The sequence below is a fragment of the Lepidochelys kempii genome, chromosome 1 (assembly GCF_965140285.1).
Source record: "Lepidochelys kempii isolate rLepKem1 chromosome 1, rLepKem1.hap1, whole genome shotgun sequence".
In the NCBI taxonomy this organism is placed as follows: Eukaryota; Metazoa; Chordata; order Testudines; family Cheloniidae; genus Lepidochelys; species Lepidochelys kempii.
This window is the reverse complement of record NC_136380.1, coordinates 197,924,267-197,952,078: the sequence shown is the minus strand read 5'-3', so window position 1 is coordinate 197,952,078 and position 27,812 is coordinate 197,924,267. Positions and strand designations below refer to the sequence as shown.

Here is a 27,812-nt window from a genome sequence, read left to right as displayed (position 1 = left end):
GGATGTTCGAGAGTTTCTCAGACAGGCTTTGCTGGAACGTCTCGCAGCTGGCTTGGTCTTGAAGTGCTTTGACATACTGCTTTTGATTAGTCTTTGGGTGTTTGCAGTGTGGTGGAGTGAGCAGCAGGTACATGACTGATCTTACTAATGGACAGACTGTTCAACAGTGATCTGCACCTCTCATGGCTCATGTTAAACGGACATCGCCATAATGGGCTATGACTATAACATAGTCAAGGAGAAAAGGAGTACTTGTGGCACCTTAAAGACTAAACAATTTATTTGAGCATAAGCTTTCGTGAGCTACAGCTCGCTTCATTGGATGCATAAAGTGGAAAATACAGTGAGGAGATTTATATACGCACAGACCATGAAAAAAAGGGTGTTTATCATGCACATTGTAAGGACAGTGATCACTTAAGATGAGCTATTACCAGCAGGAGAGTGGGGTGGGGGGAGAGAAAATCTTTTGCAGTGATAATCAAGGTGGGCCATTTCCAGGAGTTAACAAGAACATCTGAGGAACGGGGGCGGGGGGGGAGGAATAAACAAGGGGAAATAGTTTTACTTTGTATAATGACTCAACCACTCCCAGTCTCTATTCAAGCCTAAGTTAATTGTATCCAATTTGCAAATTAATTCCAATTCAGCAGTCTCTCGTTAGAGTCTGTTTTTGAAGTTTTTTTGTTGAAGAATAGTCACTTTTAGGTCAGAAATTGAGTGACCAGAGAGACTGATGTGTTCTCCGACTGCTTTATGAATGTTATAATTCTTGACATCTGATTTGTGTCCATTTATTCTTTTACGTAGAGACTGTCCAGTTTGACCAATGTACATGGCAGATAGTCAAGGAGGTGCCAGTGTTTGGACAGAGGATGTTTCCAGATGGTCTTAAATTTATTACTCTACCTAAAGATGCTATTTGTGATAAGATGCTCCACACATTCGCTGAGAAGGAGAATACCACTGGCATTTACATTTCCCACCCCTTCTTTGCCTATTGTGCCACTCCAGAGTTGGGAATCCTGGTTGACTCTGGCACTGAAATCTCCCAAGGAGGATGAGTTTGTCTGCCTTAGGTGTGGCTGTGAGGACTGCATTCAAAGCTCTGTAAAATTGCTCCTTGTTGTCTTCCTCATCATCAAGTGTTGAGGCATATGCACTGATGACTGTGGCATATTGGTTGTTGCTGAGCTTGAGCCGAAGAGTCATGAGATGCTTACTGATCCCCATGGGAAGCTCCAAAAGCTGACTAGCGATCTTATTTTTGATGGCAAAGCCAATCCCATGAATGTGTCTCTCTTTAGGTGGCTTTCCTTTCCAAAAGAGGGCATAGCCACCTCCATCCCAGCCCGGGGCACCCACGCTTTCCCCATTCCCTCCCCATGATCCATCCCACACTACCTGTGGGGAGTGGGTGGGCTCTGTCCTCCTCCCGCTGCGCTGGAGACTTCTGAACACAGGGCTCTCCAGAACTGCAGTGGCAAAAGACCCCACACCAGCAGCTCCTCTGGCATGGCTGTACTGCCTCCAACCCCACTCCCCAACCACCCTTGTCCTCCAGCAGGGCTACTGTACAGACCCCAGACAACAGACACAGGCACACCGCTGCATGGAAGGACTCGGGCCGGCAACCCCACATTCTGTTCCTCCTGTGTCTTTCCAGTATGGAGTACTGGCTATAAATATCTTACTGGTATGGTGTACTGTACCTCCCTACTTGCACCACTGTATATTAGAAAGGTACAACATTCACCCACTGCCAGGCATGCCAGCTGCCATTACCACACCAAAACAACAACAACAGAACCTTTCAGAGGAAAAAAAGCAACCAAAAAGTGCATGAACAAGTGCATACAAGTCAGCCATGTGCAAGACAGAAATTCCCTACCATGGTATGTTCCCTGTTCTCCTTTCCCAGTTTGCTGTACAATTGGCAAGGGGGGAGGGTAATGGAGACATCCACAGAGGAGGGAGGAAATACAGAGGATTGCATGGAGTTAAGCTGCCCTGGCTAGCCACTCATGCGACCTGACTACGTGGGCCACAGAGCCATGGAGCTTTCTAAGCTGTTTCTGGACTGAATCCCAGGGTCCCGCACAGGGGACACAGACCGTGGTATAGGCAATTCCGCAGGGGCTGGTACTCTTGTGACCATTAGTGATATCAGCTGCTCAAACAATTCTCTCTGTTGAGCTCTGTCCTCCTCCTTTAGCTGCCATTCCTGTTCCAGGAAATGCAAAGCAAGTGCCTGCTCTCATGCTGAAACCCTGTCCTCAAGCTGTGCAGCCAGCTTCTGCCTTTCCTCCTGCCTCTAGCCTAGGGTGACCAGATGTCCCGATTTTATAGGAACAGTCCCGATTTTGGGGGCTCTCTCTTATACAGGTACCTATTACCCCCCAACCCTGTCCCGATTTTTTACACTTGCTGTCCAGTCACCCTACTCTAGCCACAAGTCTGTCTTTGGTGCTGGATCTGCTTGTTGACTTTGTCCAGAACTTCAATCATAAGTTCACAGAAACACCTCCTCTTGTATTACTATAGAAATTCTCCAGTCTCCACTTTTTTGTTTATTCAGAGTAAAAATCAGAAAAATAGTCACTCAACCCTGATATGGACCCTGAGCACACTCAGTTGAAAACACAGGATTTCTAAAATGGTGCCCTGGCAAAGAGCCAAGTATATATGTGTGTGTGGATCAGCAGAATCACAGCTCTGACGTAAAGGACAACAGTGAACATGTGCAAGACTGGAGGCTAGTGAGCATGTGCAATAAGGGTTGACAGAGAGGTCAGTTAACTGCACAGCTAGCTGGTCATAGCCCACTCATACCAGTCAGAACTCGTTTAGAAGGTCAGAGCTGTTAATCAGAACTCTGAAGTAATGGTTGCTACTGGGCATTTGTAAGTGAGGTAATTGCTTCTAAGAATAGAATTAGGTATATTAGGAAAGAGCCACAATGTAGCATAAAAGGCCAGCTGCCGGCAGACAGTTTCAGAGTTGAAGTTTGAGTCGCGGGGGGGGGGGGGGGGTTGGATTCAATCAGGAGCAGATGGAAGAGCGGGAAACCAGTGAGGAAAGCTAAAGGAAAGAAGTCAGAAAAGTTGTTGCCGAGAGAGAGAGAGAAGAAAACCAGAGCAGAACAAAGCTGGCTGATCAGGAGCTGAACAGCAACAGAGATTAAAGAAAAATACTAAAGAATTTATAAAGCAGCAACAGTGATTTTAAACGGATACCAATTAATTTATAAAGTAAGCTTGCCAATTTTTAGTGTAGTATAGTTTAGCATACATATTTAATATGTATATGCTTTAAGTGTGCATCTGTTTTAATTGTAACTTATGTAAAACTTCAACTCAAATTTAAGATCTGCTGTCAATGATTTGTTACAAACTGGCCACTTGAAACCAATCGCTTTGCTTAGAATCATATGCCATTGTAGTTTGAATGCTCTTTAGCTAGCAATAAAGGATTTGTGTCCGGAACTGTGCATTTTGTTTAGGGTTTTAAAATACGCTGTGTTAGGGATTAATAGTTACAGTAATAAAAAGATTTTGTTTTGGAAAAGAATACTGCCAGTGTCAATTACTTTACTCGTTTATTGGAAGGTTATATCCGTGTTCTTTAATGTTTCCTTAACAACTCCGGAAACGTATACCTCCGCAAGAATAGACTTGGGGAGAGTAGGCAGGTTATTATATCAACATTACAAAATCCTTTTTTCAGGGTAACACTTAGAATGGTCCATGAAAGTATGTTGGGCCAGGCTTGTACTGCAGCGTGGGTGGGCTGTGGAGGTACTGGGTTTGGACTAGGACAAGACACAGAGGGTTATTGTCTCACATACCTCAGTGTATAAGCACAGAAAAAATCCTCATGGAATTTCAAGGACATAAAATGTTACTTTTCCAAATTAAACTTCACTAAGTTGTGAGACGGATACTTCCAACCACAGAAGCTCTCTGGACACAGCCTGGATAATCACAATAAAAAAAAATGCAGAGTCCACATTTTGGAGCACATAACTGATCTTGTAGTGCCCAATTGGCAAAGGGAGATGTTATCCAAACTGCCTGTGGGAAATCTGCAGTGTATGCAACCAAAATAATCAAACATACAACGACTGAACAGCACATCTATGAGTGGCGTGGGCTGGGCAGCTCTCAAGATGGCCATGGAGAATATGCCCTTCACCGAAATTTGAGTATTTATCTGGAGTTCTTGCTTCTGGAAAAGTTTGCATCTATCAGCACCCAGGATTGGGTCAGAATTCATCGGAGAATCATCAGGATGCTGCATTAGCTTCCATACGGCTTAGACAGTTATGACTGCATGCCAACACATAGAGTTCCATAGGCATCCCCCTTACATCCCCTCCCCTAACCCTGGCACATTTCTGGATATTTTCAATCCCCAGTCAAATCTGGCACAAATTATTTTGTTACCTATGGACTGCATAGGCTACCTTTACCTGAAATGGACCACATTTGCACCTCCCCCCACACTCATCCAGTTCAGTTTTCAGGCGGCTCATTACACCGCTGAGTAGTTATGGATCAGCATACTTACAGGTATGGCAGTGTAACGTTATTATTTTTAAGAAGCAGGAATACCCAACAGGTATTTCCAGGAAAAAAATCACTTTCAAGGAATTTTTACTGCTTGCACTTCCCGGTTGCCATTTTAAATTCCCTGTGGTGGAAGGTGGGGAGGGAGTAGGGAGCCACGCCGCTGGGACACAATCCACCATTAGCAGATCCATGTTGCTAGCTGGGGCTTCTAATAACTTTTGCATTGGTTCATACAATGGAAATTACTCCCATTCCTATATTAACAAACATCATAATGGGAGCCACAAACTTACCAGGCTCTACAGCAGCTTCTGTCCTGTCTGTGTCTGCTGCAGGCTCTGCAGCAGGCTGTTCCTTGGGGGTGGGGGGCATCAAAGAGCTCCTCTGAATATGGGTACAGAATGTGCTTTTGCTGCTCCTGTGGCAGAGCCTCCTGTGCGATTGGTTTCAGCAATAGTCACTTCGCTGGCTCTGTCTGCACCTGTCGCTGGCTCCCATCAGTCCCCAACCTGTATTCTGGGGCCAGCAGGGCACCATTCCAGCTGACAGGGTCATCATGCACTACCGCTGGCTCCAGGCTGGGAGCAGAGCCCAGCACCTAGTCAAATTCCTCATAAAACGGACATGATGTCAGCAAGTTGCCTGAGGTGCAGTTCTGTCCCTTATTTTCCTGTATTCAGTCTTGAGACACTTAATCTACTCCCTGCACTGGTCACCAGTCCAGTATATTTGCAATGCTGCCAGCTTCTATGCCATTTCCTGATATGGGCGGCTATTCCTGGTACTCTTACCAAAATCCACTATTTTGCTGACCTCACTCCAGAAATTTACCAAAATCTGGTTGTGCTCCCGTGACCATGAAGCAGAGCGCTTTGTAAAAGGCTGCTTCTGGTCAGTGTCAATTGAAAACACAAACGGCTCTCTGATAGCGTGTTTGCACCTTGGCAGTCAGAAGATAATGGAAGGATTAAATGCTGACTCACCAAATTGCTGCACTACACCAATGGGAGTTGCTTCTGTTTCCCCTGCAGTCGATTGGAGATTCTTGGGATAGAGAAGACAAAGAAAGTTGGCCCATATGATGGAGAGATACTTTTAGAGGACTCTCAGGATCTAAGTTTGGGGGAGTGAGGGGGGAGCTGCATCTGCAAAGCAACAGGGTTTGAACCCTGAGTCCTGGCTTGACTTAGGTCTGGTCTACAGAATGCAACTATATCGAAATTAGCCGCATTATATCGAATTAAAACTAAATTCATCCACACAACCAAACCTATTTGGTCGACTTTAAGGTCTCTTAAAATCTGTTTCTGTACTCCACCTCAGCAAGGGGAGTAGCGCTAAAATCGACATCGCTGTTCCGGATTTGAGGTACTGTGGACGCAATTCGACAGTATTGGCCTCTGGGAGCTATCCCAGAATGCTCCATTGTGCCCGCTCTGTACAACACTTTCAATTCAGATGCACTAGCCAGGTAGTCAGGAAAAGCCCCGAGAACTTTTGAATTTCATTTCCTGTTTGGCCAGCGTGGCAACCTGATTAGCACAGGTGACCATGCAGAGTCCACCAGCACAGGAGACCATGCAGTTCCAGAAGCGCAAACGAGCTCCAGCATGGACCGAGCGGGAGGTACTGGATCTCATCGCTGTTTGGGGAGAATAATCTGTTCAGGCAGAACTCCGTTCCAAAAAAAAAGGAAAGCAAACTTCTTTGAGAAAATCTCCCGGGGCACGACAGACAGAGGCTACTCCAGGGACACACAGCAATGCCGTGTAAAAATGAAGGAGCTCAGGCAACCTACCAAAAGACTAGAGAGGCAAATGCGCGCTCTGGGTCACAGCCCCATACACGCTGCTTCTACGATGAGCTGCATGCAATTCGGGGGGTGGGGGTGGGGGTGTGACGCCACCACTACCCATGGACACCTGCAAGGGGGCGGGACTCTCATGGAGCGGGGAGGATGATTTTTTGGGGGGAGGAAGAGCAGGAGGAGGAGGAAGGACAGTGGACAGGCAGCAAGCGGTGAATCTGTTCTCCCTGGCAGCCAGGAACTGTTCATCACCCTGGAGCCAATACCCTCCACCCACTCCCAAGGCGGGCTCCGGGACCTTGATGCCGGAGAAGGCACTTCTGGTGAGTGTACTTTTGTAAATATGATACAGGGTTTAAAAGAAAGTGTGTTTCCTGATTCATTTGCCCTGAAGACTTGGGATGCATTCAGGGCCTGTACAACTACAGGAAAAGTCTGTTCACATTTGGCTTAAAGGGTCAGAGCCGTGCGGTGCGGGTGGGGGGAACCCGTCCACGCTGGCCTGTTGGCATTTGGCCTAAATGGTGCGGGGTGGGGTGCGTGTGTGTGTGTGTAGCGATCATCCCTGAGAGACCACAGGCCCTCCTTTTAAATGGCCAGCCCACCAGGCATTGCTTGGTATGGGAAAGGAGGGCGCCGCAGTTTGAAAGCATTGAAATGAATGCAGAAGAAGCAGAACCCCGTGTGCCCCTAGGGCTTACCATGGCTGCCTGCAAGCTGAATGCTGTTGCCCAGCCACGTGTGATGCAGTCACACCAATCTGGCAGGCACTCAGTATAAAAGGCAAAATGTGACCTTGTACAGAAATAACATGTGCTGTGTACTTTGAATTGCTTGTTTCCCTGAGAAACAATCTCCCCTTTGTTCTCTAACATGTATCTTTTAAACTTATACCCTCCCCTTTTTCCTCCTGCAGGTGCAAATGTTTCAACGCGCCCCCTATCAACTCTGTCCCAGAGGCTGGCCCAGATTAGAAGGCGGAAAAAACGCACTTGGGACAACATGTTTGCAGAGCTTATGCAGTCCTCCTGCACTGATAGGGCCCAGCTGAATCTGTGGAGGGAAACAATGGCAGAGTCCCGGAAAGCGTTCAATGACTGCGACGAGAGCAGGCAGGATGCCATGCTCAAGCTGATGGGGGAGCAAACTGACATGCTCTGCTGTCTGGTGGATCTTATGAGTGAAAGGCAGCAAGAGCACAGACAGCCGCTGCAGCCCCTGTATAACTGCCCTCCCTCCTCCCCAACTTCCATGTCCTCCTCACCCAGACACCCAAGAACACAGGGTGGGGGGAGGCTCCGGGGACCCACCTACTCCATCCCAGAGGATTGCCTAAGCAGCAGAGGGCTGGCATATCCTAAATTTTGATTTGTAGCGTGGCCTTGTCCTTCTCTCCTTCCCCCCACCCCACCCCACCCGGGCTACCTTGTGATTTATGTCCCTGTGTTTTTAATCAACTAATAAAGAATGCATGGTTTTGAAATAATAGTGACTTTATTTCCTCTGCAAGCTGTGATCGAAGGGGAGGAGGGCGGTTGGCTTACAGGCAATTAGAGTCAAGAAAGGGGGTGGGTAACATCAAAGAGAAACAAACACAACTGTCACACCGTAGCCTGGCCAGTCATGAAATTGGTTTTCAAAGCTTCTCTGATGCACAGCGCGCCCTGCTGTGCTCTTCTAATCGCCCCGTTGTCTGGCTGTGTAAAATTGGCCGGCAGGCGAGTTGCCTCAACCTCCCACTGCTGAATAATGCACGAGGTATTTACAATGGTCACAGCTGCAGTGGTAAGCTGAACGGGCTCCACGCTTGCTGTGTTATGGCACCTGCAAGGGTAATCCAGGAAAAAAGGGGCGAAACGAAGGAGAGCAGAGTTGCAGCGGAAGCGGCGGTGTACGGTTGACAATGGCATACTGCACGAGTTGCAGGAGAGCAGAGTTTTGCAGACCTACTGCACCATCTGCTGCAGGAAAGCAGGAGAGCAGAGTGCCAGCGGAAGCGGCTGTGTACGGTTGACAATAGCAGAAAAAAGGCACGAAACGATTGTCTGCCATACGGACAGGAGGGAGGGAGGGGCGACTGACGACATGCACCCAGAAACACCCGTGAGACTGTTTTTGCCCCATCATGCACTGGGAGCTTAACCCAGAATTTCAATGGGCGGCAGAGACTGTGGGAACTGTGGGATAGCTTCCCGCAGTGCACCGCTCTGAGAGTCGATGCTAGCCTCGGTACTGTGGACGCACTCTGCCAACTTCACGCACTTAGTGGGGACACACACGATCCACTGTATAAAATCTCTTCCGAAAAATCGACTTATATAAATTTGATATAATTTCATACTGTAGACTTACCCTAAGGCTCAGACCCTCCAACCCTACAGGGTCCTAGGACGCCAGGTCTGAGACAGAGTCTGAGCTTGGGTCTCCACTGCAGTGTCGACACATCCGTGGTGACTTGAGAAATGGATATGTTACAAGTGAGCTTATTGCACCATAGAATGGAAGCAGCGAGACATCTTACACTGAATAAAAATACAGGTAGTCCTTGACTTTACAACGTTCAACTTACGACGAATAGTACTAATGATGTTACTGAACTGACACCCTGATTCAACTTACGACATTGGTTTCAACTTTACGATGCTTAGTCCCGCAATGGAGTGGATTGTGGTTCCGAGTTATGACATTTCAACTTACAACACAATTTTCAGGAACCAATTGTGTTGTAAGTCCGAGGGCTGCCTGTAGATGTAAATATGGTTTGACTCCAGTAAATGGTGAGGGGATAGAAATAATTGACTACCTCTAAGACCTAGGAAAGGACTGCTAGGAAGCATGAATTTTAATGTCTGGGTCTAGGAGGCTCCAAGAAAAATACTCTCAGTCACTGGGGGGGAAGTAAGTGTGGACTGAAGGGTGCAAGGAACCATGTGTCATGCTTTTCCTAGTTGCAGGGCCGGCCCTCAATATTTTGGCACCTGAAGCGGGGAGCTCAAATGACATCCCCATGCTCCTTGCTTGGGCCAAAACTTTGAAAGGTCTCAATTCTGCCTTCTTCCTGTTCTACTTCTCTCATGGTACTGCTCTGCTATCTACCCCAAAAAAGGAGAACTAACAACTTAAAATGCCTTGTTCAAAAATTTTAAGTAACACTTAACTTTCAAATGCCTGAACAGCAAATGTAACTTTTCTTGTCTGCATAGTAAACACTGGCATTTTTATCTGTTTGAATAATCAAGGTGGTGCTTTCCATGCCTTCTTGGTTGCAAAGATTTGAACTGCTTCCTGAAGGTCCACAGTCTGGGCCAGCTCATGCTTTATTGAGATGGTTGCAAGGCCGACCAGCTTCTCCTGTGTCATTGTGGAGCGTAAATGTGTTTTTATTAACTTCAGCTTGGAGAAGCTGCATTCTCCTCTGGCAACTGTTACAGGAAGTGTTAGAAGTATGCGCAGAACAACAAAAGCATTTGGAAAGAGGGTGGTCATCTTATTTGTGCACATATATTCCAGAACAGCCTTTGGAGTTGATCCTGCTGAAATGTATCTTGAAAGGGCTTTCAGTTCATCACCTAAATCACTCGCATCAATATCGCACATGTCATCATGTGTCAACACTGTCTCTAGTGCCCTGCATTGCTGGTGTCGGTCTTCTTCAGGTACAGTGAGGAGTTTTGGAATATCCTACAACATCCCAAATATACTGCTGTGTTTGATTTTTGGGCATCTATAGCAGATGCCAGTTGTCATTATTACTCAGTGATTAAGGCATAAAATACAGCCTGGGGATCAAATGTCAATTGGAAAGAGCAGATAATTCTCAACTGCAACCCTGGCCACTTATCCCATGCTGTCCTGTAATCTTGAGCAAGTGACTTAACCACTCTACTTCAGTTTCCCCATACGTAATGTAAGATAATGACACGTGTACTGAGAAGTTTAAAGAGATGCTGTTAATTTATTACACACCATTGTTATAACATTGCAGACAAAAGGGTGATTTTTTTTAAGTTAACACCTATGATTAGTGTAACAAAGTCTATAGAAAATATTTTTGTTTGTATATTTCAGATTTTGTGTATGGTTAGTGTCACTCTTTTCCTTGTAGTGTTGGTTGTTTTGCTGGGGTCATTCATTCAGCAAGAGGAGAGACAAACACTTGGGCCCAGATCCACAAACATACTTAAGTGCCTAAGTCTTGTGTTTAGGAACCTACATCCCAGTTTTGATTCTGCAATCCACAAAACTCCTGCCAAACCCTGTAGGTGCCTAAACTCACTCGGCACATAGGTTTTCAAGGGTAAAATTTTCTTTGGCACCTACATTTCTGCCTCTCGGCACGTGCACTGCTGCCTCCCTCTTGGTGTGGATAAATAATGAGTGGCTGGTGCAGGGGGCCTTGACTGGGGTTTCCCATCTCTCAGGTTTCAGAGTCATATTTTTTTCTCTCTCATGCTAATTAGAAATAGCTTTCTCTAAATTCCTAAATCACTCGCATCGATATCGCACGTCATCATGTGTCAACACTGTCTCTAATGCCCTGCATTGCTGGTGTAGGCCTTCTTCAGGTATAGTGAGGAGTTTTGGAATATCCTACAACATCCCAAATATACTGCTGTGTTCCTTGAGCTGCATGAAACTTTCTTCAACTGACTGTATTGCACAATCTAGCATCTGGTTAAAGAATTCAACTTTGAATTGTTGTTTGGGGTCTCTTATGGGATTATCCCGTGCCTCATAATCAAAATGTCTTCTTCTTCAGTGACTCTTGTATTCTTGAATGGATGGGAAAATAGGTGTTTGATAGGCTTTATCGCCTCCACTCGACTTTCCCATTGTATGGCACTCAGTAGTTTCAGTGTCAGAGAGGATGTTCCCAGATGTTGCTTCAAAATTTGCCATCGATGAGTTGATACAGAGAAAAATACAAAGATGCTTTGAATTACATTAAAAAATTCAGCAGCCTCACTAGAAGCTGATGCTGCATCACTGACCACCAAGTTCAATGAATGAGAACTGCAAGGGACAAAAAAAGCTCAAGGGTTTAACTCTCGGATCCGTGTCTGCACTCCTCTGTTCTTTCCTCTCATGTTGGCACCATTATCGTAGCCCTGACCTCTCACATCAGCTATCGCAATTCCTGTATCTTTCAGCTTTTTAAGAAGCACATTTGTCATACCAGCTCCTGTATAATCAAATGTCAATAAATTCTAGAAAATGCTTTCTGACAGTCACCATTGCAGGGACATTTTCACTAGGTTCTGTTGTTGTTACAAAATGTACCATTAAAGTCATTTGTTCCATATGGCTGATGTCAGGTGTGCAGTCCAGAACAACAGAGTAATATCTTGCTGACTTCAGATCTGCCACAATCTTCTGTTTGCCTTTTTTTTGCCAGTTAACTGTATGATCTCATTTTGAATTGTTTTTCCAAGGTACTGGTGTGTGTACATTCCTTTGGTGGTGACTCTTCTTAGATGTTCCTGGAGTACAGCATCAAACTCAGCCATCAGCTCCACAATTGTAAGGAAGTTTCCATTGTTTGGCACATACAGCTGATCTGAAGTGCCACACAGTGCTAGGTTTTGGGTAGCAAGCAATGAGTCTTTTCAGAACATTTTGTCAGAAAAGAGACTCTGATGCAATCTTCTCTTGATTCTGATCATCTATGGTGGCCCTTAACCTTAGTCTCATCTCAAGCTCTTTCCACCTATGGAATGCTCTCTGATGATTTGCTGCCTTCTCATGGCATGCCAGATTTCTAGCCAGATTTTTCCAGTCCTTTTTTCCTGTAGAACCCAATGTGGCTGGAACTTTAGACTGGAAGAGTTTGCAACAAAAACAGTTTGCAGCATTCTGGGTTTTTGAGTACATAAGCTATGGCCTCTCCACTTTGTCACCATTGGGGATTTCACGCCAGTAATGTGCTGGATGGAAACTTCTATTTTCATTATCTTTGGAGAACATGAAGTTTTTCACTTGCTGTGGCCCATGCAGTACAAGGAAGTCCTCAGGCTACTGCTCAAGTGGGTTCACAGTCCTGGACCATCAAGACTTAAGGAACTAAACTCAGCAGCAGCTGTATCTTGCGCCTCCACCACACTCTTCTCCGATCTACACTTTTCTTCAGGAATGTGCATGGTTACATCCATTTGAGATGGAGATATGGATGCTGCAGTAGCTGCCAGGTCACCTGCACTCTGACTAACTGGAAGATCAGGCATCTCCTCTCCACTCACATCCTCATTGGGGCCAGAAGACTCACCGTGAACATTTGTGTCTATGTATCTCAGGAGAGGTCCTTTCTGCGTAGATAGAAAAGCTTCCTTTGCTTTCTTTTTCTGAATGTTGTCACAGAGGGACGTTTTCTTCTTTCACTCATGACTGCTGTTCTGTGCCAGCTATAGTGGCTCTCAACACTCAGTTGAAGGGGACAAATAAGCAGGCTGGTAGCAGGGCCTGAGTGAGGGAAGATATCAGCATCTTAAGGGCCTAACTGGATCCTACTACTTCAGTTGACTGCCCGTTCCCCTCAAGTGGGTTCAGGGAAGCAGCAGGAAACAGGAAGCTCCCTGAGAAGCTGGTGTTAATAAGTCCAGGCTCCTGGGTGTGCTAGAGAGGTACATAAGAGGCTCCTCCTCCTCTCTCTCCTGCAGCTCCTGCTGCTTTCTGTCATTCCCTCTCATCTTTTCTCCTGCCTGCCTGTTATGTGTCTTGTGCCCTCCTTCCTCCAGTACAGCACTCCACCATCTCTGTGCATCTAGAGCAGAGAGAATACACATGCACCAGCAGCAGACACAATTTTCTACACTCTGGGTCCTAGCGGCGCCCCCCCGCCACAGTCTGGCACCTGAGGCATGCCTCAGTTCACCTCATGATAAGGCCAGCCCTGCCTAGTTGCTTGTAACTACAGCATCTTTCTCTCCTTCCAGTTGCAGAGTTTGTGCTATGGCTATGGTTGCTGCCCAGGGATGTTGCAAGGGTGTAATCCCTGGTGAAAAAGGTGTCACAAAATTAAAACATGGAAGAAAGACTTAGAATCTTTTGTTAAATCAGCCGGTATTAGAGGTCACTAACTATGTGAAAGGATTTGCTCCTCCAGGGATTAAAAAGGCAACATTAAACCCACAATGAGGTGCCATCCTTTTTTTTAAAACTGTGGGCTGAGTTGCATGAAGTTGAGCTGAGTTGCATCATGAAGCACGATTCCATTAAAAATAAATACAAACAATCTGTTTATATTTAATAGGATTATTTCTTATATTCCATTATAATTGCATATTTTATACCATAAGTATGCATGACACTTTAAAAATATGTAGAAAGATAAGATTCCCTTCCCCCCAAAATTTCCTATTCCATGGTCCTGATCCAAAGCCTACTGGAATTAACTGGAAGATCCCATTGGCTCTAATGGTCTTGGTTCATGCCCTAAAGGCTGGTCCAGTGGGTTAATATCAGTAAGAGTTTTTGTATTTGCTTCACTGGGAGACTGACTGGGTTCTAAGTTAGAAAGATACAACAAAGGATCACCTGCAAGAGTAGGAGCAGATGGTGTCACAGTTATGAGTATTGGGGAGCTAAGCAAAAGAAGAGGGTTATAAGGAGGGATTTCAAGGAGGTTATCAATAGGGAAACTGTTCCAAGCACAAGAAGTGGCAATGAAGTTATATGACGTATAAAAGATGGCAGAATTTGTCCCTCTGTCACACGTAGGAGGATACAAAGGGAGCACCAAGGAGAGAGATCTGGAAGAAACATACATCTTCATACCTACAAGAAAATATTAATTTTATTCATTTGCTGAGCACAGCATACAACTTTATGGCCTGCTCAGTTGACAAACTTACTGACTCTCTGACCTCTCTAGAAATTCCACCCTGTGAATATGCCAGGCCTTTCTGGAGTGCTGACCCTCTCACATAAGTAGTTGGAACGGAACACAGAATTTCATAAAGCAAAAGACTTTTTTTTTGTTAAATAGGTATAATGCTAATCATTCATAGCTTCTATATGTACTGCAATATAAATAAAAATAAAATTCAGAAGATCAAATACAGGAAACAAAAATCCAGTATATTACAAAAGGATTGATTTGTTCTTTCTTCCATCAGCACTTCAATGAAGGCTAATTTTACTCACTTGACCAGTTTTACAGTAGCATATTTCCATTGACTTCAGTAGAGTTACTCCTGATTTATACCAGTGTAACTGAGATAAGACTCAGGCACTGTGGCTCTACAACATAAACGACCCACAGTGAAATCACAAGATCAGCACTTTGGCATGTAAACACTTGCTTAAATCAGAACTTTAGGCAAGAAAGTGCTTGCTAATTGCTGATTTACACATACAGAAGAGAACCTTTGCTTCAATGATGTCACACTATTTGGTAGAATTTGGTCAGCCACTCATCTTCATGCCCTTTTCTTTTAAATGTTAACAAAACATTACATTATTTTCACTTAGCCTGTTTTTTGGTATATTACCTGTCACTAGCACAGCTACTCATTGCAGTCCAGTCATGCTGTGGATTGACTAGGATGCCCCAGGACAGGAAGACAGAGGTTGGGGTCAAAGTGCCAATCACCATCTGGAGAGGCTTTTGAGTCTTGGTCTTACCTGAATAAGAAACATACAGACAATTCTATTTACTCTTAGGTTTTCTCTATTCGGGGAGGAGATATCTGTGGCTGGATAAGAGAATGTAAGAATTATGATTTAATTTCTCCTCTAAATTCAAAGGCAAGGTATAATGCAAGTGAATTCAATCGTGACTTGAAGGGATCACCTCCCCACCACCCGCACGTGCCTCTCTTTAGTTATGAGAAAGAATATTCAATTTCCAAGTGAATATAGTTCTCCATATATCCCTAGCAAGGATCATCAATAATAATGAGTTATGGACAGGTCTGAAATAAAACAAAACCTTACAAACTTATTTCACTTAAGATTGATGACAAGCCTTGAGTGGTGCCTCTGTCTGGCGAGGACTGTCCCTCAATAATCAGGTAACTTAACTCCTCATCTCTTACACAATACTTGCAATTTAGCTTTATTCTGAACACAGTGGTGCAAACATCCCTCCAGATCAGAGGTTCCCAACAAGCATGCCCCTCTGGTGGGCACAATGTGGTTATCAGGGGTGTGTGGGGCTGCAGCTGGCCAGGTGTCCAGGCCTGGACAGGACAGCAGCAGGAAAAGCATACAGGGAATCCCCAGTGGTCTGGGAGAGGTGAGGGAGTGCAGCCCAGCTCCAACCCAGCAGCAGCATGCTGCTCTTCCCCTCCTCTCCTCCCTGACTGCTGTGGACTACCTTCGTGCTATTCCCGCTGCTGCCTGCTCTAGCCCAGACACCTGGCCAGTCGCTGTCATATATTTTAAAAAACTCTGGAGCCTGCGGGAGTCAGAGGTTCTGGCCAGGCAGGTGGGGGGGGGGGGGGAGAGGGAGGGGTGGTAAGAAGGCAAGGGACTCTATTCTGTACCCCCATGGACTCCTCAGGGAATTGAGCCAGCCATGATTCTGTTGCCCTGAACAGGAGCTGCCTGCTCTGTTCCCCTCAGTGAATCACTTTCTGCCCTGGACAGGAGGTGGCGGGGGCTGTTATGCGACTCCCATGGAGAAGAAGGATACAGCAAAAGAAAGATGACGAACTTTTAAATAAAATTTTAAAAGCTAATACCTGAGGCTAGTGCAGTGATCTGAGGGTAGTGCTCTGCATTACCTGGCAAAAATCTTGGTTCAGTTCTCCGTTCATGCCTCTTGATCCTTAAATTGGAAGTGCTATTCAGCCATTGGTAGGAGTTGCTCACCTCTTTATCAATGATACCTCCAAGGGTTAAGAAGTGTTTTTGCGCTCTAGCGGGATTTCCCAGCGAGTCCACAAGGAAGCGAGATTTGCTTTTCCAAGCAGTTTGCAGGTAGTAGGAAAATCTTGTAGTATGTGTGTTTTACAGTACACCGATTAGGCGCATATTCACAGAAAACAAGTGGGATATTTTTTTCCATTTAGATGAAGTGTGCTGTGATGTAATGTACTGTGGAATGTACAACATTTTAAAAAGAAAAGCAAAACTCCAAACATTTGTCTGATGTGCAGGCTAGCTTCCCCAGTCTCCCTGTTTTCTTAAAGGGTTTTTTTGGGGGGGCTGTTTTCATAGTTCATTTATTTGTCAAACTTTTTGGCATATATCCTCTTTACAGTGAAATCACTTTCTAAATTTGCTTTCTGGGGAACCAAGGGTCACATGAACATGGAAATACAAGAAGAGAAAGGCCCATTTTTCATCGGCAACTATTGTGTTTTATATAATTTTTAAATATTGATTTATTATATACTAAAGAACAGCCTTGCTATATCTTGAAACAGACATTTTCATTAATAGGAAAGCAATTTTAGGTCATTCTTAGAGGTTTTTAAATCTTTGAAACTCAACCTTTGAACCTTCTGAAGTAATTATAATTCCTCTTTGAGCTCTGTAAAGTTGGGCTCCAGCTTTACAAGTGTTCAGACTAGCCTCAGCCAATCCTGCAAGCATTGGAGATGAACTCTGGTATGTAGTGTCACAGAAGTACAAGAGATCATGTGACCATCATAAAGACTCATTTCTTCCCTGAGGCCCACAAAAGCACATCACATCAGTCCAATGCCTTCTTCAACTTAACACTTGAAGAGAGGAGAGAAAGGGGTGCGGTGGGGGGAATGTCTAAGTTAACTCCACTTTTCCTCATTGTCTCCCAGTACATTTTGTCCTTTCTACGTCTGTCTTTCAAGAGCAGGGAATGTCTTTAACTACTGTTTGTCAAATAAACAAAGCTTTTACAACAAGACAACAAGCAGTAATGCTTGAAATTCAAGGATGTTATTTTATCTAAATTAGGTCTTGCAACCATAGTTAAAAAACATTTCATTCTGACATTGCAGAGTGTGGCAATGTTAATTTAAGTTATGTAGTGATGATGTTAAGAATGAGAGAATGCAAGTTTCAGAACTAAGTTTCCCCAGAGATCAAGACTGCTTGCATCTGGAGTTGTGGCTGAGCCCATTACTGCAAAGTTTGGATTAGAATCCAAAGTTATGCATTCTGAGCAGTGTTTGATCAAGGAGCTTGGTTCAGGTCCATCTCTAGTGGGAATGACCCAATTAAAATTCCCCCTGACTGAAGCAGCTATTAAAATTAATACTCCTAAACTGTGGCTTTAGGCAGTTAATATTTTTAAATACTGTACCTGAATAGCTGTTAAATAGCAATCTGTTATCAAATATTTTCTATATACATATAATGGAGAAAAATATTGCTTCATGACTACAAGGGCCCTGGCAAATATATTCGGCCCCAAAAAAATACAGATCATTAAACAAGTTCCATCTGAAAATCTCAAGTACTTTAAAAACATTAATCAATTATTCTTCACCACACCCACGTGAAGCAGAGAGTTATCTCCATTTTAAGATTAGGACCTAAAGTACTGAATGTTGAAATGACTTGCTAAAGGTCATACAGGAAGTCTGTAGCAGAGTCCAGAAACAGAATTCAGATTTTCTTATTATCAGACTTGCAGCTTAGCCAGAAGACCATCCTTTCCCTTAAGCACCGTGTACTGGTGAAGTTGGTGTCTCTAATAATATATATTGTGACAAAGTTCCTCCTCTGCCTTGGTGGGTCCTGCGCTTATTGGCGGATTTTCTCGCCTCAGAGGTATACAGCAGCCCTCAGTTTGGCGTCGCTCAAATCTGCCGTTCACTCAGTTAGCCTCATCACTGGCCAGCATGGGGAAAGGAAGAACAATCCCCGCAGTCTCTGCTAATCCACCTAGTGGATCGGGGAACAGGCCAGAGTCCTTCCCCTCTGGTGGAACCCACAGTCCAGTTCAACTCCTCTGGTATCAAGTAAGAAGTTGGGGGGATAGAGGGATGGGGGGAACCTGAACCTGCCCTCTACTCTGGATTCCAGCCCCAGGCCCTGTGGATTGCAGCTGTCTACAGTGGCTCCTGTAACAGCTGCGTGACAGCTACAACTCCCTGGGCAACTTCCCCATAGCCTCCTCCCAACACCTTTTTTCTCACCACAGGACCTTCCTCGTGGTGTCTGATAATGCTTGTACTTCTCAGTCTTCCAGTAGTACGCCTTCTCACTCTCAGCTTCTTGCGCCTCTTGCTCCCAGCTCCTCGCACGCACCACAAACTGAAGTGAGCTCCTTTTTTAACTCCATGTGCCCTGATTAGCCTGCCATAATTGATTCTAGCAGCTTCTTGATTGGCTGCAGGTGTTCTAATCAGCCTGTCTGCCTTAATTGTTTCCAGAAAGTTCCTGATTGTTCTGGGACCTTCCCTGTTACCTTACTCAGGGAAAAGGGACCTACTTAACTTGGAGCTAATATATCTGCCTTCTATCACTCTCCTGGAGCCATCTGGCCCGACCCTGTCACATATTCTCCCCCTCCCCCCCCAACACCACAGGGTTGGGCAACTTGGGACGTCAGGCAGTATACCCGTGACAAGCCATCTGCATTGCCATGGTGGCTTCCAGCCCGGTGTTGTATGGTGAATCAGAAAGGTTGTAGGGACAGGAACCATCTGGTCACCCTTGCGTTCTTCTCTTTATTTCACTGCATCCACTGGAGCGGTGCATGGTCGGTCACAAGGGTAAACCATCGTCCCAGAAGGTAATAACGTAGTGTTTCCATGGCTCATTTCACAGCTAGACACTCTCTTTCAACCATGGCATACTTCTGCTCTCTCGGGAGGAGTTTCCTGCTGAGGCAGAGGATTAGGTGTTCTTCATCTCCGACCATCTGCGATAGGACAGCTCCCAATCCTACTTCAGATGCATCAGTCTGTAAAATGAATTCTTTGTTGAAGTCTAGGGCTATAAGCACGGGGTTATTGCAGAGGGCTGTCCATAGATCCATGAATGCTTTCTCTGCGGCATCTGTCCACTTCATGTCCGGACCCCGGGCTTTTATCAGGTCTGTCAGGGGACTCGCTCTGGTAGCAAAATGGGGAATAAATCGTCGGTAGTGCCCCACCACACCCAGGAATGCCCGGACTTGCTTTTTCCGATTCGGCTGGGGCCAATTTTGGATAGCCTCTAGTTTCTTTAGTTGGGGCTTGACAATGCTCCTTCCTCCAATGTAGTGAAGGTATTTAGCCTCGGCCTAGCCCTTTAGCACACTTGGTTGGGTTGGCTGTGAGGCCAGCCCGTCTTGGCATGTCCAGAACCGCTTTCACCTTTTCCAAGTGGTTTTCTCAGTTGGGGGTGTGAATAATCACATCATCTAGGTATGCCGCTGCATAACTGGTATGGGGCCGTAGGAGCTTGTCCATAAGATGCTGGAAGGTAGCAGGTGCCCATGCAGTCCAAAAGGAAGAACAGTATATTGAAACAGACCTTCTGGTGAAGAGAATGCCATCTTTTCTTTCACATCTTTGGCAAGGGGAATCTGCCAGTATCCCTTTGTTACATCAAGGGTGGTCAAAAATTGGGCATTACCCAGGTGGTCAACTAACTCATCAATATGGGGTATGGAGTATGCATCGAATTTGGATCTCATATTCAGCCAGCGAAAGTTATTACAAAACCTAGTGGTGCCATCGGGTTTCGGCACCAACACAGTCGGGCTTGACCACTGACTGTGGCACTCTTTGATGACTCCCAACTCCAACATCCTTTTTACCTCTGCCTTGATCTCCTCCCTTTATGGTGCTGGGACCCGATAGGGCCTTAAAGTTACCTTTGCCCCAGGGTCTGTGATAATGTGGTGATATGCTTTGGTGGTCCGACCTGGTTTAGTTGAAAACACGTCCTGGTATCGTTTAATCATCTCAGTTACCTCCTTCTTCTGGTTTGGTGTCAGATCAGTGGATATCCTAATCTGCTCCTGCATATTATTTCCCTGGATCGGGGTCTCTTGGGCCACCACACATGCCTCTCGTTGGTGCCAAGGCTTTCAGAGGTTAATATGATAAATTTGTTCCTGTTTCCGGCGTCCTGGCTGCCCCACCTTGTAGGTTACGGGTTCAACCACCTCATAGGGCCCCTGCCATTGGGCCAAAAGCTTGCTTTCTGCCGTGGGTACCAATACCAATACCCGATCCCTTGGTTGGAACTGTCGGACTTTTGCCTGTCGATTGTAATTGGTTCACTGGGCCTCCTGCACCTTTTCCAAATGTTCCCATACAATAGGGGTGACCTGGGCTATCTGTTCTTGCATCTGCAACACAGGGTCAATTATATTTCTCCCCTCATTGGGTTCCTCTTCCCAGATTTCTTTTGTGATATCTAGTATGCCACGGGGGAGGAGTCCGTACAATAACTCAAAGAGGGAAAACCCAGTTTAGGCCTGAGGTACCTCCCGGATTGCGAACATAAGGTAGGGTAGTCGGGTGTCCCAATCCTTCCCGTCCCGACTTACCACTTTTCTTATCATTGCCGTGAGGGTTTGGTTAAACCTTTCTACCAGCCCATCGGTCTGCAGATGATAGGCTGAAGTTCTCAGGATATGGATATGGAGCAGTGTACAGATGTCCTTCATTAGCTTCAACATAAATGGGGTACCTTGGTCTGTTAATATCTCCTTTGGTAGCCCCACTTGGGCAAAGATCCCCACCAACTCTTTAGCTATCCTTTTAGAGGCCACGTTCCCCAGGGGGATGGCTTCTAGGTAACGAGTAGCAGGTCCCGGGCTGTCTTCCCCAGGGGTCCCACTAGAGCCATGGCTATTCGCTCTAAAGGGACCTCTATGATGGGAAGGGGTCCTAAAGGTGCCCTCAAGTGGGGACGGGGACTGTGCAGCTGGCACTCCAGGCAGGACACACAGTACCTCCTCACTTCTTCATGTACTCCGGGCCAGAAGAATCGTCGCAGGACCTGTGCCAGGGTCTTCTCTACCCCCAAATGCCCCCCAAAAAGATGACTATGGGCAAGACTTAATACAGCATTCTGGTGTTTTTGAGGTACTAGGATCTGCTGTACCTTCTGCATCTATACTGGTGCTACCCGGTGTAAGAGATTCTTCTTCATTATGAAGTAGGGTCCTGGTCCCTGGGTTTTCCCTTCCACGGGGACCCCATCTATTTCGGTCACCTCCTTCCTAATGTTGTCGTACCTTGGGTCTTCAGCCTGGTCCTGTCCAAAATTTCCTCTCCCGGGGCTAATCTGCCCGAGATGTAGGGGGCCAGTCTCTGTTGCCTCTATTGGTTCAGAGGCGTTAGGGTGTGGGTCAGAGTTGGGTGCTTCTCCCTCCTAGGTGGCCTCCTTTTCAGCTGCTCGGGTCCGCCTACCTACGAGAGCGGCCCTCTGGCTTTGGGTCAGTATTCGGGTTCCCAAGGCCTTAGCTGCCCTCCTTTCCCTTTTCGACTTTCTACCCTGTCTGGAAGTGGAGAACAAATCTGGGCATATTTCAGAGAAGATTGGGGGTTGACAGTCTACTGTGGATGCCTCACTGACTTCAGGGTTTCCCCCTTTCTCCAATTCCCCTATCGGGAGTAAGTCTCCAAACCCTGGGAAGTCCCTCCCTATGAACACCGGGTATGGGAGTTTAGGGACTACACCTGCTGCTACCTCAGTAATGTTCCCCTGAAACTCGATTTTTTCTGGGATGGTGGGGTAATAACCAACTGTCCCATGAACGCATGTTATCCCCGTACACTTAGCCCACAGCAGCTGACTACGCTTCACGAGCTTCCCTGAGACAAGCACGATAGCACTCCCCGAATCAACCAGTGCTGTGGTCTCGACCACATTTAGCTTCATTGGTCTGATGTACGTATGTGGGGTTAGTGAGACCCCCACAAGGTGGATTAGGGAGCATGGGTCTGCCCAGTTCCCCAGGTTACACTGCATAGGCTCCTCAGCATTGGGACACTGTGCACCTATGTGTCCCCACTCCCCACAGGCGTAACATCTGTATGGAGCCCTAGGCGTTCCCTGGTCTCTTGGTTTGGGCAGTCTAACATCACGAATCCTCTTTCCCCTCAGTGCTCCTACTCTTTGTAGCTTCTGGTGGGCCTTCAGCCCCTCTCTTTTTCCACCTAGGCTCTCCTGGTGGCCCAGTCACCCGAGCTCTAAGGCTTGGTGCTGCTAGTTTAACCCAGGGTGCTTCTTCCTTAACTGGTCGGGTCAGCTCCCTCGCCGTCCTTCGCCTCTCTACCAGTGCGACAACCTTGTCATAGGTGGAGGGTTCGTTCTGGCTTACCCAGGTGCGAAGATCTGATGGTAGTCCTCTCATGTACCGGTCGATGACCAGAACCTCTAGTATCTCCTCCGGACTCCGGGACTCAGTTCGCAACCACTTTCATGTGAGATGGAAGAGGTCAAACAATTGGGACTGCAGGGTTTTGTTTTCCTGGTACCTCCACTCGTGATACCGCTGGGCCCGCACTGCGGTCGTACCCCAGATCTGGCCAGGATCTCTGCCTTCAGCTGGGGGTAGTCTGCCGCAGCTTCTTCAGGCAGATCATAGTAGGCCTTCTGGGCCTCCCACACAGGAATGGGGTGAGGATGCCAGACCACTGATCTCGAGGCCGGGCCTCCCGTAGGGCTGTCTTCTCAAAGGCCAGGAGGTACGCCTCTACATCATACTCCCTCGTCATTTTCTGCAGGCAGCTGCTGGCCCACATGACCCACGTGCCATCATGGCCGCGATTCAGCTCTGTAAGGGCCTTTACCTGGTTTACCAGTTCCCGCAAAATAGCATGGTCTCGGGCAGCCTGGTCCATCAGCAGGCGATTAGTCTCTTGTTGCAGCCGCACTGCCTCCTGTTGGGCGGCTGCCTGGACACGGGTAGCCTCCTGCCTGGCACCCATGGCTTGTATCAGTGCCTCCACTACCTCCTCCATTGTGGTGAAAAAAACCAATAAACCCTCTCCTTTTTTTTTTTTTTTTTTTAAAAAAACACCACCACCACCCTCCTTCTTCTGTCGCACTGTGCACACCAAATCCCACTTCTCACACCAGTTGTGACAAAGTTCCTCCTCTGCCTTGGTGGTGTGACCCTGTCACAATATGTAAAGACCCTTTACTTTATCAATGGAGTGCATTCAAATTTCTTCGGGAGAAAGATTCCTAACTGGCATTTTGGGGAGATTATAAAACATTAATCTCCTATCCAATCCAAACCCAAGAATTCCAAAGATTATACATCAGTATATTTCAAGACAGAATCCATTGTTTATAATTGTGTATCAACATTCCACTAGCTATGGCAACTAGTCATATGTATTTTTGATCCCCATATTCTAGAAAAAAGAAATATGTTAAATCTCAGTTTTCATAATGAGAACTTCTTATAAAGAAGGAGCTCCAAAAACTGCATCTAAGCTTCTTAATCAGAAAATTCCTGAGTGAATACTGTGTAGATGTACATGCCTACATTTTTATTTTAATCACGCAAATGTGGAATTTGGTCATCCACATCAGAAAATTTGGTTCTTTCAGACAAACTAAATAAAAACAATATTCTGTCTTCATTTGACTGTATATAAAAAATGTGGTAATATTACAGTACCTGAGCAGGTTTTCTTGTGATTTGGAATGGGTGCAGGTCGCACTGTAATCAAGTATCTTGGCTCGGCATCTGGAAATAACAATTTGGTAATTAGTTTAATTCACAATTTGTTATTTAAAATGATCAATTAATTATTCCTGGTGAATAGTGGAATATTCAAACAGCATTTAACAATGTCTGTAATTTTTTTCCAGTCTATGGCACAGATTTACCTTATGATTTATTCACCGACAATTCAGAAACATTCTAGGCACTATTAGAGAGATTTAAGAAAACAAAAAAGACATATCCCTACATGAAAAAAATTACCATCTAAACAGGCATTCCAAAAGAGAGCTGAAGCAGGGTACTAGGTGATGGGACACAACGTTTTTAGCTACTCTACTAGGGCTACATGTTATTTGCTTACAGACGGAACAAGTGAGCAAAGTTAGTAGCAAGAGGAAGAGATGATGACAGAAAGGGAAGCAGCGGGATGGGGCACAGGGAGTGGAGCAGAGGATGGAATCCAAAGGATTCTGACCCCCATAGGCACCGACTCTGTGGGTGCTCCAAGGCTCAAGCACCCACGGGGAAAAAAATAGGGGGTGCTCAGCAGCCACTAACCACATCTGTATGGCGGGGCCGCCCGTCAGCTGTTTGGCAGCTGGAGAGAGGTTCTCAAGGGTAGGAAGAGGGGGAGTGAGGGCGGGGTCTCAGGGAAGAAGAGCGGGGGTGGAGCACCCACCGGGAAAATTAAAAGTCAGTGCCTGTGATACTGAGGCTTGGTCTACACTGCAGAGTTAGGTCAACATAAGACAACTTATGTCAGCCTAACTATGTCAGTGTCTACACGACAGCCTTGCTCCCGCCGATGTAAGTGCCCTAGTACACCAACATCATAACTCTGGGCAAGTCTACAGTACAGTGCTACGTTGGTGTAGTTGCATCAGTGCAGCTGTGCCGCTGTAGCATGTCTGGTGAAGACGCACTATGCCCACAGGAGAATGCTTTCCCGTCAGCATAATTACTCCAGCATGGCAAGAAACGTAAGTGATGTCGGCTGGAGACAAGCTATGCTGGCAGAAGAGCATCCCCCACCGACGTAGTGTTGGTGTGCACAGTGCGAAAATTGCGACGTTCGGGGAGTGGAGAGGGCTTTTTCACATCTCTAACTGACATAAGTTAGATCAACTTAAGTGGTAGTGTAGATGTGCCCTCCACCTCCACAAGAGGTGTAGAGCTTATGATGGTGTAGTGGGGGCAACAAAGTGTATAAGCACATAGACTGATATTTAATCATTTAATACTTGCATAATCTAGTGGCCACTGCAAAGCAGTGGGAGTCAGATGTGCTCACTTCTATTCTTCACTCCACCACTGACTGAATTTGAAATCTGAGCAAGTCATTTGGCATGTGCCTCAGTTTCCCCCTCTGTAAAATTAAATGTGTTACTTACCCCTCTCAAAGAGATACTATGAGGTTTAATTAAATTGTTAAATGCTTTGATAATTTTGAATAAAGGCACTAGATAAATGCAAGTAGTGTTATTATGAGCTCCTTTGGGCCAGGACTATGTCTTATGCATATCACGACAGGCACTCCTCTTTATTAGGATCTCTGGCTACTATTAGAATACAAATAATATTTTTAATGTGATAGCTGAGCTATTGTTAGCAATTTTCTTGCCAGACAAATATGCATTTTCCATAGTTTCAAATGTTTACATTTATTTAAATTTTTTCTCAACACTCAGTATCCTGGTTTTCTATTTTCATTTATTAAACTACAAAGTTCTCATAAAAAGTTTATCCTTTTTATGGATAAAGATGTGGCGTTAAGGTTGAGGCTACATTTTATTTTTTTTAATATACAATGCAATTTGTTACAATAGCTAAAGATGCAACATTTAAATAACAAAAACAAATCTCATAGCCATTAGCCCCACAAAATAAAATCAAAGGGTTTCAAACAGATGAGAATTTTGTTTTTAAACTGAGCCTTGCTAAAGTAGCATTAAGTTTTCATAAAGCTAGAGTTGCAAATCAGAACTACAGCTGTTTTCAAGTGTCAGTCATTTGCTGGCTAGCTGGATTGATTGACTGAGAGCCAGCTTGTAAATTCTTTGGAAATATTGCTCTTCATAGGAAACAATGAAATGAAGCAAATAAAGCAAAATCAAACCTTGCTGTTATTTTTATACCCAGGCTAACAAATTCTCAGTATGTTTGATAGAACCTTCAAGAGCACAAATGCACGTTGTGAGAGGCTGCAGTTCAAGTGATGTTCCAGCAGTGAAAGCCAGATAACTTCACCCCACAGTCTAGAATAATAAACTGTTTGATTAAAACAATGTTCAGAGGGGAGGAGTGTTTATAGTTTTGGGAAACTTATCTTCAGAAAAAGGAAGGAAATCCTTCTTCCTGAGACATCAGAGATCAGATAAACCAATCTTTCTACTCCTTTAAAACATTCAGTTCCCCTTTCTGCTCTCAGATATGGCTGCACAACTCTAACAGAAATCACAGGAGTTGGGGAGGCATATTTGAGGGCAGAATTTGGCCCACAGTAAATTGATCTGGACTGTTTTTCCTATAATTTTAAATATGGGTGTCAACATAAAATTAACTGGGCTACTATAAGATACAATGGGCCAAATTTGTCCTTAGTGAGGGATCCTGCAGCCCAATTGCCCTAAGACCCCAAAATCATTATGCAATACAAAGCAGTACTGCAATTAAAAGAAACCCACAGAGAAGAACTCTCATTGGTGTTCTACATAAATACATAAAGAAAGGGCCAGGGAAAAGCTGTGTTTTTTTTAAAAGTGTGCGGGGAGGTGCAGGAAGAATCTTAGAATACCACACCCGATGCCTTCTCTTGTATTGGAAAAGTTGCTTGGATTTTTAGTTGATTTAATTAAATCAACACAATTAAATAGGCAGAAACCCATAACACAGATGTACTTAAACTAGTTTAATACTTGCTTTTAAATGGGTTTAGACTGTATCTGAATAAAAAGAATCTGAATGCAGTAAAGTTAATCTGGTTTAACACCATCTGCATTAGGAATTTGAACTGAGTTAACAAAATTGATTTTAAACCAATTTTAGTTAACTGATGCAAATTTTCAGTGTACACAAAACCTCAATCAGGAACAAGAAACGTAGTGCAAATTAAACAGGAACTGACCCAAAACTTCATTCATCCCACAGTTTGAAACAAAACATTTTTGGTGTTTGAAAATTATTATTACTGAGAAAAAGTTATGGCACTGCCTTTATCTAACAATCTCAAAACTCTTTAAACCATTAGTTCATTAAACTCTACAACAGCCCTGTGAGGTAAGTATTATTAATACGAAATTTTACAGATGGGTAAACTGAGAGAGAAGAGATTAAGACCTTACATTTTCAAAAGACTTCATTTTTGGTGCCCAATTCAAGATATTAAGTGCCTGGATTTTTCCACCTACAGCTCCCACTGAAATCAACTGGAATTGGGAGGTTCTTAACACCTATTAAGAACAGTCCATCAGTTTCTCAAGTTGGGACAGCCAAAACAGGGGTGTCCAAAATTAGTGGGCACTTGACAATTTAAGCCTAAATGACTTGCCCAAGATCATGCAGTGGCGTTGTAGCCATGTTGATCCCAGGTTATCCGACAGACAAGGGGCTGAGGCGGTATCTTGTATTGGACCAACTTCTGTTGGTGAGAGAGACAAGCTTTCGAGCTACTCAGCGCTCTTCTTCAGGTCAGGGAATGTACTAAGCCAGAGGTGGGCCACTTCCGGCCGCGGGACTGTCCTACCCGGCCCTTGAGCTCCCCACCGGGGAGGCTAGCCCCTGGCCCCTCCCCCACTGTCCTCCCTCCCCCGCAGTTATGCCGCATTGCTCTGGGCGGCGGGGCTGCACGCTCCTGCTGGGCAGCGTGTCTGGCTCTGGCTGG

The 27,812-nt window shown here is 45.3% G+C and overlaps 1 protein-coding gene across 1 annotated transcript in view; it reads right to left on the bottom strand.

The window, feature by feature from the left end:
• The window catches only part of ABI3BP (ABI family member 3 binding protein), a 317,415-nt gene that overhangs the window by 183,484 nt on the left and 106,119 nt on the right, over positions 1–27,812 (bottom strand). Inside the window, exons 4-5 of the mRNA XM_078851501.1 lie at positions 23,885–23,953; positions 14,865–14,997 (exon numbers count right to left, since the gene is read on the bottom strand). Coding sequence (XP_078707627.1) covers positions 14,865–14,997; positions 23,885–23,953 — 202 coding nt within the window. The remainder of the gene's footprint in view (positions 1–14,864; positions 14,998–23,884; positions 23,954–27,812) is intronic.